The sequence below is a fragment of the Aulostomus chinensis genome, chromosome 15 (genome assembly GCF_037954235.1).
Source record: "Aulostomus chinensis isolate RoL2024-O1b breed Wild chromosome 15, RoL_Achi_v1.0, whole genome shotgun sequence".
In the NCBI taxonomy this organism is placed as follows: Eukaryota; Metazoa; Chordata; class Actinopteri; order Syngnathiformes; family Aulostomidae; genus Aulostomus; species Aulostomus chinensis.
The window spans coordinates 13,475,441-13,491,022 of record NC_141334.1 but is presented as its reverse complement, the minus strand read 5'-3'; the positions used below and the strand labels follow the sequence as shown (position 1 = coordinate 13,491,022).

Here is a 15,582-nt window from a genome sequence, read left to right as displayed (position 1 = left end):
AACCCACGCAGGCACAGGGAGAACATGGAGACTCACACAGAAAGACCCTGAGCCGGGACTCAAACCCAGAACCTTCTTGCTGTGAGGCGACAGTGCTGACCACTGCACCACCGTGCCACCCTTGGATTGTTCCTCTACAGCATAAATCTCAGCCTGAAAGCTTGTGTGAAGAACAGTAAGGTGAAGATTTATCATGAAACAATAAGGTTTCACTCTCTCATCTCAGTCCAGGTGGAATGTTGCTGTTTCACGCCTTTTGACAAAAGTAGTTGATATTTCCATCTTACAACTTCAGAAAAACTCTCAACATGCATGTTTACACAACTACTTCATAGAGTACATGGTACATGGTTCATAGGTAGAGTGGCTGTCTAGTATCCAGAGAGTCACAGATTTGATCCCAGCTTCCCTGGAGACCACGTTGAAGCGTCTTTGAGTGAGATGCTAATTGGTCCTGATGAGCATGATGGCACCTTGCAAGGCAGCCTCCACCATCAACGTGTGTGTGTGAATGAGGCGACTGCTAAGGTAGAAGGCACATTTACTAGTTTTCTAGTCACAGTTGGCCAACAGTGACTGTAAATGTTCAGTACAGAGTCTTCTAAATAGTAGTAAACTCTTGAGGTCAAAATAGAACCAAGTAGTAACTCGTAACTCATCAGGCAAAACTGTTAATCGGTACGCAACTTGCAAATTAAGAGAGTTGGCTATGAAAAATCCTGAGTTCTGATTGGTTGCCGTTTGTTACTAATATGGAGGACCAATAGGAAGCCGAATGCTTGCTTCCCCATCTCCTTATTAGCGTTTCATGCAGTGACAAACACATCTTATGTTTCACCAGTTTAACTATTGAAGCAAAAAATGTCTCTCGATGTGTAGCAGGTAGATATTTTGGGTGTCACTCGTAAGTTAACCAGTCAACTAAGTGCGACTTTCAATGTTAGTTCATTCCAGAGGGTCACTGGTGTGTCAAAACACAGACTAGTTGGGACTTTGGTGGTACTGGCAGATCGACCAGTTTCACTAGGTGGAGCTTCTGGTGGAACTAGTTAAACATTTAAAAAGAATAAAACTTAACTAGTAGAAAGAAATCAAACACCTGACACCAAAGAAGTGGAATCTCCACACTGCTGAAATCTTAAATCTCTTCAAAGGGAGTAGTTCTGATTTGACAGGACAGCCAGACCTATCCTCCCATGTCCTGCTCACTGCTGCTCCGGTCACATGACCTCTCCAGTGCACCTGCTCACCTCCCTCTCACAGTCCTGGTCCAAGTTCAGGAACATCTTTTTAATCCACCTGTCTGGTTTTATTTCAATTGCCTGTTCGCACACCCATGACAGTGCATATGTCATAACTCCAGGTTGGTCAATAAATCAAATATGAAAGAACAATCTTCACTAAAACCATAATTTATTTACATAAACACATTGAAATCCCTTTCAAAATTAGCAATACAGACCAGTTAATTTTGATAAGATCTATCTATTTGGCAAAATGAAAGGTCTAGAAAAGGTAGGTCCTACCTATGTAAGAAACTAAACCATTTTCTTCTTTAGATACTGATCACAAGACAGCCTCATCCGTCTTATTCGTGTGGATTCAGAATCCTGCTTTTCTCATTCCTCAGGAGGGTTTTTATGCTCGAGCAGGTTGCAAACACTCACACAGTGTCGCAGCAAATCAGATGTCCCTTCTTTTGCTGAGCTATTGTGAAAAGTCAGTTTCAGAAATGGTCAGGAGACACAAAGGAAATCAAATGGTTGCAGCCTGGAAACTGTTGCATCTTGACGTCGCCTGCCCGTCTTGTCGCTTCCAGCAGGTTTTAGGTTTTTTTGTTGTGTTTTTTTTGGGGGGGGGATGCACAGTGCCTTTTGGAAACCCTCTTGACTTGCTGATAGCTCCTTTTTTGTGTGTGTCAAGGATTCAGCAGGGGGAAAAAATTAAATTAAAAAAATCATAAAGACAAACTAAGAATGTACAAATACACAGTCTATACACATCATCAGGGCAAAGATGAGTAACCTTTTTTTGCTCCCTTTTTCGTGGGTGCTCCTTTGCATATGTTGAGGTGGGCTCGGCAGCACGGGCCCTCAGATACAGCCTCAGTTTGGGGTCCTAAAGAACCCAAATCAGGCTTGAAAAAAAAGAATAGAGAGACATTTTCCTCTGGAAGATGTCGATACACATGAAAAGGCTCAATCTGCAGAAGCACATTATTGGAGATGATTGTTTCAGTCAATTGACTCAGACATTCTGCATATCAGCGCAGAGCAGATCCACTGTATGTCGCAGAAATGAGGTTTTCCTATCGCTATCCTATTAAAACACACAGTATGCTGTACAGTACATTCAGCCAAGCATGCAGCATGTTCCAATAATAGGTCACATGTACATCTAGTCCATTTGCTGTTAGTGAGCAAGAGTTTGGCTCTTGTTTCCGTGTTGTATCCTGATGCATGACAGTATAATGTTGAAATGAATACACACATCATTAAAAAAAAAAAAACACTATAAACTGCGGTATCATTAGGGAGAGAAACATGCACATTTGAAGACAGAGGTTTTTTTTAAAAAAAAAAACAAACCAATATTAGTATTGTTGACATGCGAGTGCCATTGCTTCAAAGAATTCTTTGTCATTTAAATTGATTTAGTGTTACCTGAGGATCATTTCCAGTTTTGTACTGAGAGATGAGAAAAGCTGATCTAACCTAAACTGGAGCACCTTTTTATTTTCAGATAAACATTTAGATCCACTTGATGGTACTGATGACTTAGAATTAGCCTCCTAAAGTGCTGGGATAGACTGGCACCATATGAAGTGATGGAAGCCAGCCTCCAATAGGAATTTCTGTTTAATCTACATTCATTATGAAATTATATATCAGCAAAACAGACGCTCTGTTTGACATATTGTTGGGTAATATGGCTTAATGTATGAACTGTGTAAATGATTACAGTAATGCTGCTACAGAAACAAAATCAAAGCTTAAATAGCTCAATGTATTACTTCTGCGTAGTTGTAAAAAGCTAATGCCTCTAGTATGACATAAAGTCTATTATAGCCGAGATGAATAGTGTTGCAGTAATAGCTTCCATGCTTGGGCTGTTCATGAAAAAGGTCTTCAATACCTCTGAGTACAAAGATCAGTACATGAAGTACAGCAGGATCAGACAGCGATCACTCCAGTCCATCACTGTCTCTCCCTTTTATCTCCTCTATAAACCCTAGCACACATGATATTATGTGTACTAAAGTGCTGGATTTTTTATTTTTTTTATTGGGGGGGGAGGGGCTGGAGGGGTGGGGGTTATTTTGAATCTTGCATGGGGGGGATCCATCTTCTCCATGAGAAAGATTTCTTTCGTATAGAGATGATTTTGGCAAATGCAAACGTCTCTCTGGAGCAGGATTCAGTTTGAATGTAGCACAGGTTCTAGTCGATTGCGGTGGACGATTTGAAAACGTTGCACTTTTTCAATCACAAATCTCTTAACTAATTGACAAAGTAACGAAGAGAGTCTCCCCTTTTCATTTTAGGGGCTGTCAGTCAAAACGCGGGGCTAACCCATCCTCTTCTGTCGATCCAGGAATTTTTGTCTTCTGTCAGGAGGAATCTCCTCTAAACTGATCCCGTGATTGCTTCCCCTGCGATTGAAAATAAAAATAAAATTGATATTTCAGCCTGCAAGACGAACAGACACTGTAGAGTGAATCACAGACGAGACGTTTTTCTTACCCTTGAAGGTCTGGTGGAATAGGCAGAGGTTTCTTGAAGTCCTCCCTCCCAACCAGCCAGTAAGTGTTCTCTATCCCTTTCCCCTAAAAAGCAAATGATGATTAAAACAAACTCATTCTATATTATACAGCGAATTTTCTTTCTTATTTACCTTTAACTCCGTCATTCCTCTGACTTGAATTTTGTAACCGAGCTTCAAGCTGTTCAGGACATCAACTGTGCTTTGGTTGACGTGGATCCTGTAAGCTACAACAGCAAACACAGAACCCTGAAACTGCTGAACTCAGTCGGCCTGAAAAGACCTAGAAACACCAGTGACCTCCCAGAATCATTGTAAGTCTGCCTCTTTAACTGATAAAAATAGGAAATAATAACACAAAAAAATGGCTTGTTGCATATATAGTATATTTATCAGTAAACAACACCGACAACAGAACTCATCCAGTATGTTACTAAATGGGTTCATGTCAGGCAAACATGAACTTACATGAACCCTTTTAACAGACAGAATAAAACACAGATACAGAAGCAAAGGCATCTGAAAAAAATCAACCAAGTCAGACTGTTTTTCCTCTATTAAACCACTTGGTGGCAGTAGAATACATATTAATGCACCTGATAGTAAAACTACAGGAACTAAACAAAAGTACAATTGTTCATTTCAAACTTAAAAATGAAGACGCAGCTTTAACTGCACAATTTTAAAGATTAATTAGTTATCCTCTCATCTTCTGGGACCTGCTTTAAATATGAGACTTTTTCGTTTACGCCTCTTGAACATGAATTAAGTTTACATACCTGATTTATACAACATGCAGAAGTTAGCGAGGGCAAACTTGGTCATTGACGACATTTACATTGAAACTTCAAATTGGCCTCTAATTCTGTTGATAGCCTTAAAGGATTAGTAAGGACTGTTCTCTAAAGCCCTGTTTAGCCTCCAGCAACATGCACACTAACTGCCATACACCTGTCCTCTCAGGTACATTAAATACACACACACACACACACACACACACACACACACACACACACATACACACAAACACACAGCTAGCAGATATAGGTCTATAGAATTATACATGAGATACTCACGCAACCCTGTGGACTCCATTCGAGATGCTGTGTTGACAGTGTCTCCAAACAGACAGTACCGAGGCATTGTGAGACCCACTACTCCTGCTACAACTGGGCCTGTGAACACACACACACACACACACACACACACACACACACACACACACACACACGCACACGCACACACACAAACAGAGGTTGAAGGGAATTAATATGTCATCCCTCCTTGGCAAGCAATATTTTATACTGGAAATACTTTTTAATTCTTCTGATTTTTACGGGTTCTAAAACTATTTGATGAAATTCCTCATGCACATTACGCTACCACCTCTGTCCACTGCTGTAAATTCATGGAATTGAGTTGGAAAGTATGCAGTGTGTTAATTGGATGACAGCACCCTAAGTGGATAGTGTGTCACTGTTCCAGGAATAAGTTCCAGACAAGGATAAAGGAGGTAAAAATACATCCTTGCGTTAGCAGCTTGGGTTGCTCTTACTTATTCATCAGCAACAAATGAAGTTTTTCATTGTTTTGGGGTTTTTTTTGGGGGGGGGGGGTTTGGCTGTGTATTTATTGAACATGTATGTGGCTTTCTCCCATCAGGAGTCACTTCAGTAGACGATATCATGGTGATTGCTCACCAGAGTGCAAGCCAATGCGGATCCTGACTCTTAATTCAGGCATGTGTCTCATCTTGAAGGTGCCGATGCAGTGAAGAATGTCCAGAGACATGTTGGCCATCTCAGCTGCATGTCGGGTGCCGTTCCTGTTGGGAACCCCTGAGGCCACCATGTAAGCATCTCCAATGGTCTCCACCTAGGGAACATATAAAATATGCTCAGAACGACTTCTGTGTGACCGCTGGTCAACTAGATGACCCAAACATGATAAATGAGTTGTCAGACAAAGCAACGTAACATCAGAATCTGAGATTTATCTGGGAAATGTAAATATGTAAGACAACAGACACTGATTCATTGTTTGGACATCCACTGTTTTAAGAATCATCCAATGTGAAGATCCCCAACATGTATTAAGATGTACCAAAAACAACAAATTCTTCTTGCCTCTGTGGGAAAAAGAAGATAATTACCACATTCTCCTCAAAGAAAAAGAAAATAACTGACAAAAAGCTTAAAAGTTGTGCTTGTGGTGAATTTTGGATTCCAAAAATATCTATGATGTCATAACTGATGTTCTTAAAATTAGATTATAAATGAGCACGGGGAACATGTACATTATCACCAGGGGAGCTCAAATATGTGAGCAAGCAGAAAATCGCATTTCTGACAAGAGGAGGACTTCAGGGTAGTGAGGAAAACCCCCACCAAACCGTACTAGTGGTGGGTGAGAAATGAGGCCGGGTGAAATAATCTGGAATTTAGAAAAGAATAATGAACACGGACTGCCAGCACTCACTTTATACACATCGTGCATCCCAATGATAGCGTCAAAGAGCGTGTAGAGGTCATTGAGCAAATCCACCACCTCGATTGGCTCGCTGAGAGCTGAGATGGTGGTGAAGCCCACGATGTCACTGAAGTACAGAGTGACTTCACTGAAGTGCTCAGGTTTGACGGGTTTGCCGGTCTTCAGCGCCTGGGCTACGGACCTGAAAGAGGAAGATGATGAGTGGAGGAATCATTTCTCACAAAGAGACAGAGACTGCTGCGTTTATACGTTCATAGACCCCCCCCCCCCCCCCCGCCCCCATCATCCCAACACATGCCTGAGATAAGTGAGGTGTGAATCTCAGTACTGCTCAGCTGAGTACGAGACGAGACATGGTCGCTCTTCCTTCCAATCAAATAATGACTCAGTAAGTTGTCAGAGCTTTGACGAGCACGGGAGAGTTGTGTCTTTGTTTCTTTAAATAAAGAAAAGCCTTCTAAAAGCAGCCATCTTGGCTCATAAAAGGGAACAAAAATGAATGAGCTGTTGCACATTAGTGAGACATTGAAATGAACTTCTTAGTAATTCCTTATAAATGCTTCCAGCTCCACATTCATCAGTATATCCGCAGCTGCTATTCAGAGATAAACTCTAAAAAACTTTCTGCTGTTGCTTGTAACAATATTGTGCTCAGCTGGTCTCTTCTTCAGGTGCCTGCCAATGATTTCTTGAGAACAGGGGTTCTCAACTTAGGGCTCTGGATTCCCACAGGGGTCATGAGATCATTTCTTGGGGTCACCAGAAAAAAAGATAGTTTTCTAGGAAACTGTTCACCTTCCACTGCCTGTTACAGTGATATAATCTGTCTCGGCACACAGATACTGAGTGTATGAGTAAAAGTCAGACTGTGCTTGAAAACTGCTAGAAGATGAAACAATACAAAAACAATCTAAGAGAACTGTAACTGTGGCGGAACACAAACACGAGTGTATGCCAGCAGAGCGCTACCTTCACTATGCTGCTCAGATATCGCATTACTATGGTAATCTAGTTTATGCTCAACAGGCCACCAGAGGTTTCTGTTGCTCATCAATCTCTATATTTCTACTGTGTGTGCAGAAAAGTGAAATAGAAGCAGTTTTATTTCATGTTCTGCACATTAGTGAAAGTAGCTGGACTCCTACCTGGGCAACATCTGAGCCACTAGATTGTCAGTCTTTTGTCTTTCCACCTCCAGTTCCTCGGTCCTCTCTCTAATCAAGTCCTCCAAGTTAGACGAGTACTGTTCCAACATGCGCAGCATAGAGTCGATGATGTTGGTCTTCTTCCCTTTTGTGATGCTCTTAAACTGTCAAGAAAAAAGGAAGGAAACTCATCCGCAGCTGATCCTTTTTTGTGTAGAATATAAAAATGGAGGAGCAGACTTGGAAGCAGGGTGTGCTCTCACCTGTTTGAAGATCTCCTCAAAGGTCGGCCTCTTCTCTGGTTCTTCACTCCAGGCCTGCTTCATAACCTGAATCACATCCAGCGGCGCCTCATCCACTGACACACAAGGTCGGCACAATGGAGGGGGCTCTTTGACCTTGTTAATGATCTCTGCCATCACACAGGGATAAAACCACACGTGAGTTTGTGCACCAAATTTTGTCAATGAGGTCATCAGTGGTCAAAATGAGACATACAAGCTCAAAATTGGAATATTTAATAACAGTATTCCACACAAGAAACTCTCTGATCATCGTTTCTTTTTAGGTTAGTATCATTGATGGTGGTTAGTTCTGTGTCACTCACCCTTGGGAGGCATGTCCAGCATGCAGAAAGGGGAGGAACGAGAGATCACCTCCTGCATAACGATGGAGAAGCTGTAGACATCACCCGAGAACGTTCCCGTCCTCCTCAGACTAGAACTCCGCAGCAGCTCAGGGGACGTCCACAGCAGATCTGTTCACCGATGAACGGAAAAGATTCAGTCGATCAAATTTTATTTATAATGCTCAAAATCACAAATGCGAATTTGCATTAATAATCTGTACTTGGTACCATATCCTCTCTATCCTGGCGCTCGATCAGGATTAAGATCAGGACAAATTCCTGAAATGCTCTTGAGAAACAATTTGTTGTCACATATTGAAGGATTTCATCAGCCCTCAAATTTGCCTGATGGCCATTTTTTTAATTGTGTAACTTTTACATTTGCATCCACTTTTCTGCAAAATTGAGGGCTAAAAAAGGTCCATAGTGCGTAAGAACAAATTTGTGGGTGAGAGTATTTCATGAATGAGGCCAGTTTATGAATAAATAAATGTTTACTGCTGGTCCACATGTGAACTCACCCTCAGGCTTTTCCTCATCGTAGTCGATGCTTTGGGTGATCAAGATTTCATTGAACCCATAATCAGTCACCTTCAACACGAAGCGCCCGTCAACCACACAGTTACGTGATTTGAGACGTCCGTGGATGATGTCACGATTGTGCAAGTACTTCATTCCCTGTTGGAGGAGAACATGAGTGAGTGTTGAATGTTAAAACGGACTATGGGGAGGCCATTTTATTTCTCCTACCCGGATCAGATCCATTAACAGGGAGGACTTGAACATCCAGTCAAGACGCACATCCTCATTGGTCAGCAAGTCCTCCAAGCTGCCCCTGGTGCAGTGTTCAGTCACCACACCGAAGATTCCAGAGTCGAAGAACAGACCCAGAAACAGGTTGAGATTCTCATGCCTCATGTCTCTGAGCTGATAGGAGGACAACAGGGCCATCAAATCAGGTAAATTTAATCAACAGGGTGTTAAACAAGACAAACCAGAAACACTTCCATCACAGAAATTCAGTAAAACCTTGTTTCCTCTCTCACCTTGACAAAGACAAATTCAGTGCTGCTATTTACACTTGATACAGCTCCAGCAGGACTTTTCTTTAACCAAACCCAGTCCCCCTGGGAAGAAAATACAAAGTCTTTGTAAAAGGACCGCCAAGATAAGGAGTTTAAAAGTGTACAATAGACTTGTCCCACCTCAAATACAGCTACGTTGGAGCTGTCTGGGGAAGAGGCCAAGTAGCTGCGCCCAGACACCGAGTGGTGTGGCGTCTTCATGTCCAGCTGACTTTTCAGGATACTTTCATCATTCAGCTTCTGCTCACAGTCCAAAGAGGACAGTTCAGCTTTGAGTGGATTATCTTTTACAGGTAAACAGCTGTCACACATCACATACTTGCGGCAAAGAAGCAAAAGAACTGACCCGTTTGCTGATTTGAGTGTTGATGAAGACCAGATCGTCCAGAGTCAGGACAACCTTTGTTGATCCACTCCCACCACCTCCAAAGCTGAATCCAACTCTACCGCTTCTCCTGGACAGACACATGCAAAATAATCATTAAATTACTCTATATTTTCATCATTACAAAGATTTTTTTGGGGGATATTCTTGTGTGCATACTTGAAATGAAGAATGACATTTGCTGCACCTCCTGAAAATATGAGGAAAAAAAGCAACAGAAAGAAGACTGAGGCTGTGTCCAGTCCTGTTGGGAGAAGAGAGGAGAGGTTTCAATGTGCAGAATTCACTCTCACCTCACTTCTTGTGATGTCACTACAGGAGCACTCACCTCCAGTACAGGCAAAATACGGGCTAAACCAACAACTGGAGTCTGTATAGGGAGTGCTGCCTGCAAAATGGATCGAGCGTCCGAGATATTTCAAGCCCCCAGTCCTGCCATCTGTATGTGCAGCTTCCAGAGCATGAGTGGAATAGAGAGAGTTGCCAATGCCACTGTAGTCCAGCACGACATAGCGAGCCTGCATGCCTTCACCGTGTCTGCCAGCTCTCAAGTGCTGATTGAAGCCTTCAAATTCAAAGTCGCCCTTGCTGGTACCCAGGATCTCACCAGTTACCCAGCGGCCACCATTAGCACGGGCCTGCTCAGCTGCCATAGCTATGTAGTACATCATATTGTAGATGGTGCCGAAAAATGGAGAAACCTATCAGAGGAGACAGAGCGGATTATAGGACTGCGCAACTGTGAAGGATTTCTAAAATACAATTCAAATATGGTTTCTTGTATGAATAAGTGGTGCAGTCTGGTACAATGGTAAGACACAGCTTAAATATCACTCACAGATATGCACCAGAAAGTGTTTAATTGACACCAGGGAGTCTCACCTGCTCTGGTGGGGTGCTGCTGCGGATTTCGTAGCTGTTCTGAGCATCTTTGAAGGCCTCAAAGAAATTGCGTTCTCCAGAATCCACGGTGATGGTGATCACTCCATCGTAGGCTCGCCGTAGCTTGGTGTCATTGCCCAGCGAATAATAAAATGCATCTTTGTAGGGTAGTGGGTAGAGTAGGGTGTCATAGGGGATGAAGACATAGCCACGGTCGATCATACGCATGGCCAAGGCTGTAGTCAGAAGTTGGTACTGGGCTTGGCCACCAATCAAGACGGACGGCATGCACATAATGATCACTGCAAAGAGAGGTGGGTTTAAAAACATGCTTATTTTCTTGATTTAGGGTGGATGTTTTTGTTTTCTTCTATTACACTGCAGCTCACCTCTGACCCGGTCTGCTTCTCGCACTTTCATCAAAGCTCTCCTGGGCCCATCCTTGTCAGCCTCCATAGTGACCACAGGGTTGACAGGCAGACCCAGTGCCCTCAGTGACGATGCCAGCTCATGTCCAGTGGCCTCCCACAGGTCTGTCTCCTCTGAGATTATAGCCACATGGGCCCACTGGAAGTATCGCAGCACAGTGAAAAGCACATGAGACGATAACGGAAGTGGCCGCAAGAAAGTGGGATACATCCCTCCTTTGTTCATGTCTACTTTCAGGCAACCCCAGGACAGAATCCCGGCATCCCACTCTTTAGTGTACAAAGCAGCTGAGGAACAGTAGCCCGGGTTGGCTGGGCCCAGGAAGGCAGAACCATAACCTTCCAGTTCAGCGAAGCGGGCCAGGCCGCGGGATGACTTGCAATCTTCATTGATCAGCGTGTAGTCATACCAGTAGCCTTTGTTGAGGTAGGGGTCCTTATTAATACGTGAGATGGCAAGGCGGGCTGCCAAGTCAGGGAGGGCTTTGGAGTATAAGAGGTCACAAGTCCAGGGTCCAACCAGGGCTACCTTGAAGGTGGTCGCCCAGGCTTGACAGGGCAGCAACAAGACTGTGAGTAAGGGAAGTAGAAACCAGTTCCCCCACCAGTTTCTCCAGTGTCGTACTGGAGATGATGGCAACTGTGGTTTTGATGACAATGATGATGATGTAGATAATGATTTAAAGAGACTAATAACACTTGAACTGTTTGTAGCCATTGTTCTCATGTATCTTTTTCTCTTTAATTGTATAGAGTTCTGCTGCCATCGGGGGTGGTAGGACAGATTGTGCAGAAAACGAGGGTCTCTGTGACTTGCCATTTCCTCACACAGTTCTTCTGATGCGTAGACACCAAAGAGGAGTGAAGAGTTTGTGGTGGATACTGTGACAGTAAGTATGTCTTTGTAAATGGCAAGGTCTCCCTTGGCACTCAGCAGGCCTCTAGTCCAGCGTTGGACTGGTGGCAACACGACCCCGAACCATCACTGCCTCCAGAAAGTAAGAACAACAGATGAAGAGGATGAGAAAATTAAAATCACGTTCAGTGACACAAAGCAGACTCAAGACCCCATAAATGAGTGGGACTTGTGCAATTGGTGCAAAATCCTTGTCACCAATTGGTGAAACATATTTTTTTTTTAAGCAGGAGTTAGAGTTAGGCAAGTCGTAGTAAGGTTAGGTATAGGGCTGGGCAATAGGGTTATCACAATCATTTCCAATTTTATCCTCAAATAGGGTTTATGATCAATTATTTCATACAAGTATTTAAACTGTCATCACATTTTGCAGGTTAGTTTTGATTCATTTTCAGGTAATTCCCAGGGCCTTGCTGCAGCCGCAAATGAAATCTCAGTTACCATAAATCTTGATTTATTCTGATTCATTTAATATGTCAATAAATGTCATATAATAAATGTATCAATCCAGTGGTGTCTGAAGTCAGTGAGTGTGTGTGTGTGTGTGTGTGTGTGTGTGTGTGTGTGTGTGTGTGTGTGTGTGTGTGTGTGTGTGTGTGTGTGTGTGTGTTCATGCTCGCAAGGGCATCTGGGGGCATGAAGAGTACTCGGGACACAGACATGGCTCTGACCTGAGTTCACATCTTGCTGAGCTGTGTTTGTTGAACAGAACCTGATGTTGAAACTCGTCAACATCCATCTGTCTCAGAGTGTCAATGCTGTTCCCCGTAATGGCATGTGTATAGCAAGCTGATTAGCTCTGCTGCTGCCACGTAGTTTAAAATTAAATGCCAGGTAACTTGGAGGTAAATCTGGCCTTGATGTCTCGATTTGGTCTTGGCACCTCTTTTTCCCTCCAAAGTCAATCTCTTAAAATCTTCTCAGCTGTCCATCTCAGGGTGACTGCACTTCTTTACCTCCACTGATCCGTCAGGTTCTTGAAACTTGTGTCTAATTCTGCACTCATTACTTGAAACATCATACGATATCATGATCTTTCGATGTTTTACACTCGTGTGTTTTCAGATTAGAGTAGACTGGCTGACTCTCTTAATCTTCATTATGGTAAGAGAATTTAAAGATTTAGTTGCTGAAATAGAGGAAAACTGACAAACAACTGAATGCAAGACCATCTATGGGGACTGACTTGAAATATTAAAACAGCTTGCTGTGAATAATGTTCTCCTGCTCAGACTGTCCTCTTACTGGAATCATCAGGCTCTCAATGTTTGGGCTCCAAACCTGCACTGCACAGGATTTTATGTTTTAAAAACCTTCTTCTAAGAGCAAATGCATGTATGAACAAGCATAGCTTATATTGGACAAACTAAAAAGTAGAAATACTCCTGGTCTCTACAAGTGAAAGTATTCCAGTCAAGTTTTTACTTGATCTAAAGTACTTTGGGGTAGTTGCTTTGTTGCGTATTTTCTAAAAGGAAAATGCACTTTTGAACATCAACGTATTTTTGCTTTTATGTGGACTTCAATCAAAAAATTGATAGAAATACTCGAGTACAGGGATTGCGTACTTTGCCCGCTATTGTATGCATGACTGTCTTTGTTCAAATGGACACTAAATGGCTGTGCATGTCTAAAGTATAAAAGATTGATTAAAATGATTAATTTCATTATTTAAACTATAATCTTCTTGTCACATATATGCACATACATCACATGCAAGTATTTGAACAAAGACCATCCATGTGTAAGGTATAAAAATTTTGTTTAAAAATGATAGCATTCATCATGATGATGAATTAAACGAGCAAAAAAATCCTGTTAGCGTGTATTAACACAGCTTATACAATCATCTGTCCTCACATGCAGGCTTTTTAAAAATGGCTACCCACGGCTAATGTGCTGACATTGAGACCAGAACAAAAGGCCCGACCAACCTGCTGGTGTGTCATTCATCCACTTGTGAAGCATGTGAACCATTTGGGACTTTCAATCGTTCATACGATGAGTTTTAAAATGACTTGTAATAAAATGACAAAGCCTGACTACTGTGGTTTTGTCGTTATGCTGAAATGCCCCTGGTGGACTCCTAGTGTGACTTATACTGACTTTGGCTTAGCAGTTGCTAATAGGTTCAAAGGAACAGTGACAAATTAAGAATATTATCCTTGTTCATGTGCCACTGGAAATAAGAAATAGGCCCCATTAACCCTCATGTGCCCTAATTTAACATTTACATTCGTTTTAAAAGGCTTCCTTTTCCCATTCATTATTCTCATGAACAAAAATTAATGCATATTAACTTCAATGTCTGTATATCAGTGACTGAAGAGATTTGATAAGAGAAAGTTCTGACCTGAAACAGTTTTCCTACATGGGAGCCATGTCAGTGTAGCCCGTCGTTGAAGAGCACCATCCAAGTTCCTGGTGGACTAAGTACACATAGGTATGCAGCAGGAACAGTTCGATTTGGTCCTTTATTGGGAAAAAATTTCATAGGTAATCCAGTCCAAGTCCAAAGTTTATAAAAAGGAGGATAACATTCACCTCATTTTGATTTCATGGTTGTTCAAGATGATGCAGAAGAATAAAAATGTCCACAAATCCAGATCTCCAGTTTTTCAAACCTGCCTCAGTTCTTGCTGTCCCTGTTTTGGACTGGGACTGGCCCCAAACCACAGAGTGAGAGATGAAGCATGAGGAGAAGTTCCAACAGGGTTTAAAGTTTGATGTAAAAATAAAATAAAGATTGGCAGATAGTTTGGGCAAGGGAAGATGTAAAAGAAAGGGAAGAGTGGGACGGACTGGCGAGCTTTGACTTCTCAGCCCTCTTTAGCTTTTAATCCATGCTAGTACGGGAAGAGTGAGCGTTGGGGGAGGGCTGAAGGAGACGAGAAAAAAGGCGAAAGTAGACAGATATCCAAGCCGCAGCAGCTGACGGCATTTAAGAAAAAACAAAAAAAAGACAACAACCTTAAACACATACTGAGTCCACTCTGTCAAACTGACAAACCAATAAATTCACGGGGGAAAACGTGGTAAATTTCTCTGGATTGAGGATTTATTCATCCTCTCTTCAAAGAACTGAACAGTTATTCACCGCAATGCATGGACCTTTCATGACAGGTTGCTTCACGTTGAATAGAATTATTTCCAATCGCTGAAGACAACGCATCTTTAACCTCATCTCAGGTACTAGGTTATGATCCCTCTACTTTCATTCTCTCAACCTCAAATGTGGCTTAAATGAGGAACAAATGTCATCATCAATGGTGTCCTTCATTGGTAGAACTGCATGTAACCACTTGGGCCTTGAAGCAGGTACAGTGATTAAAGGGCCTGTGCCTGTAGCCTCATGTAACCCTGCAACTGCACTTCAAATCCCCCACTCAGGCCCTTTAAGGTTCCCTCGTCTTAACTATGTTTAACAAAAGATGCTAACTGAGACATGCACACACTTTTAAGGTCTTTTATTCAAAGAACTGGAGTGGCTATAGGGAGATTTGTGTGTGTGTGTGTGTGTGTGAGCATCGAGGAAAAACTATTACTTTGTGCTAAAAGTATATAACTTGTTAAAAAAGAACCTAGAATAACTGCAGGGAACTTTGTCACTATGCTCACAAAAATACAAATCTCTCCATGGTCACTTCAGGGTTCTTTGCTTTTATCCCTTTAGAGAAAATCATTCATGCCATTAAACTAGCAACAATCGACCCTTTTCACAGCAGCCATGCTGCTATGTCATAGCAAGGTAAAGACAGTTGTACATTATAAAAGCAATTATAGTCCAATTCCATTCAGTTTCCCAGCAACCACCCCAGTGAGTCAGTGTGCACAACACCAGGTCCTGGCCTCACTAAATGG

The 15,582-nt window shown here is 42.3% G+C and overlaps 1 protein-coding gene across 1 annotated transcript; it reads right to left on the bottom strand.

The window, feature by feature from the left end:
* Nucleotides 1-1,403: 1,403 nt before the first annotated feature.
* Nucleotides 1,404-14,589, bottom strand: gucy2d (guanylate cyclase 2D, retinal). The gene is made up of 19 exons (XM_086226064.1): nucleotides 14,075-14,589; nucleotides 10,767-11,790; nucleotides 10,378-10,679; nucleotides 9,824-10,196; nucleotides 9,655-9,739; nucleotides 9,457-9,565; nucleotides 9,231-9,350; nucleotides 9,072-9,152; nucleotides 8,776-8,952; nucleotides 8,547-8,703; nucleotides 8,005-8,154; nucleotides 7,661-7,809; nucleotides 7,398-7,561; nucleotides 6,241-6,433; nucleotides 5,463-5,637; nucleotides 4,839-4,937; nucleotides 3,895-3,989; nucleotides 3,744-3,826; nucleotides 1,404-3,652 (listed from the first exon to the last, which is right to left on the bottom strand). Exons 2-19 carry the CDS (start codon nucleotides 11,623-11,625, stop codon nucleotides 3,568-3,570), a joined length of 3,456 nt encoding a protein of 1,151 aa, XP_086082190.1. The 5' UTR covers nucleotides 11,626-11,790; nucleotides 14,075-14,589; the 3' UTR covers nucleotides 1,404-3,567.
* Between the last annotated feature and the right edge of the window lie 993 nt (nucleotides 14,590-15,582).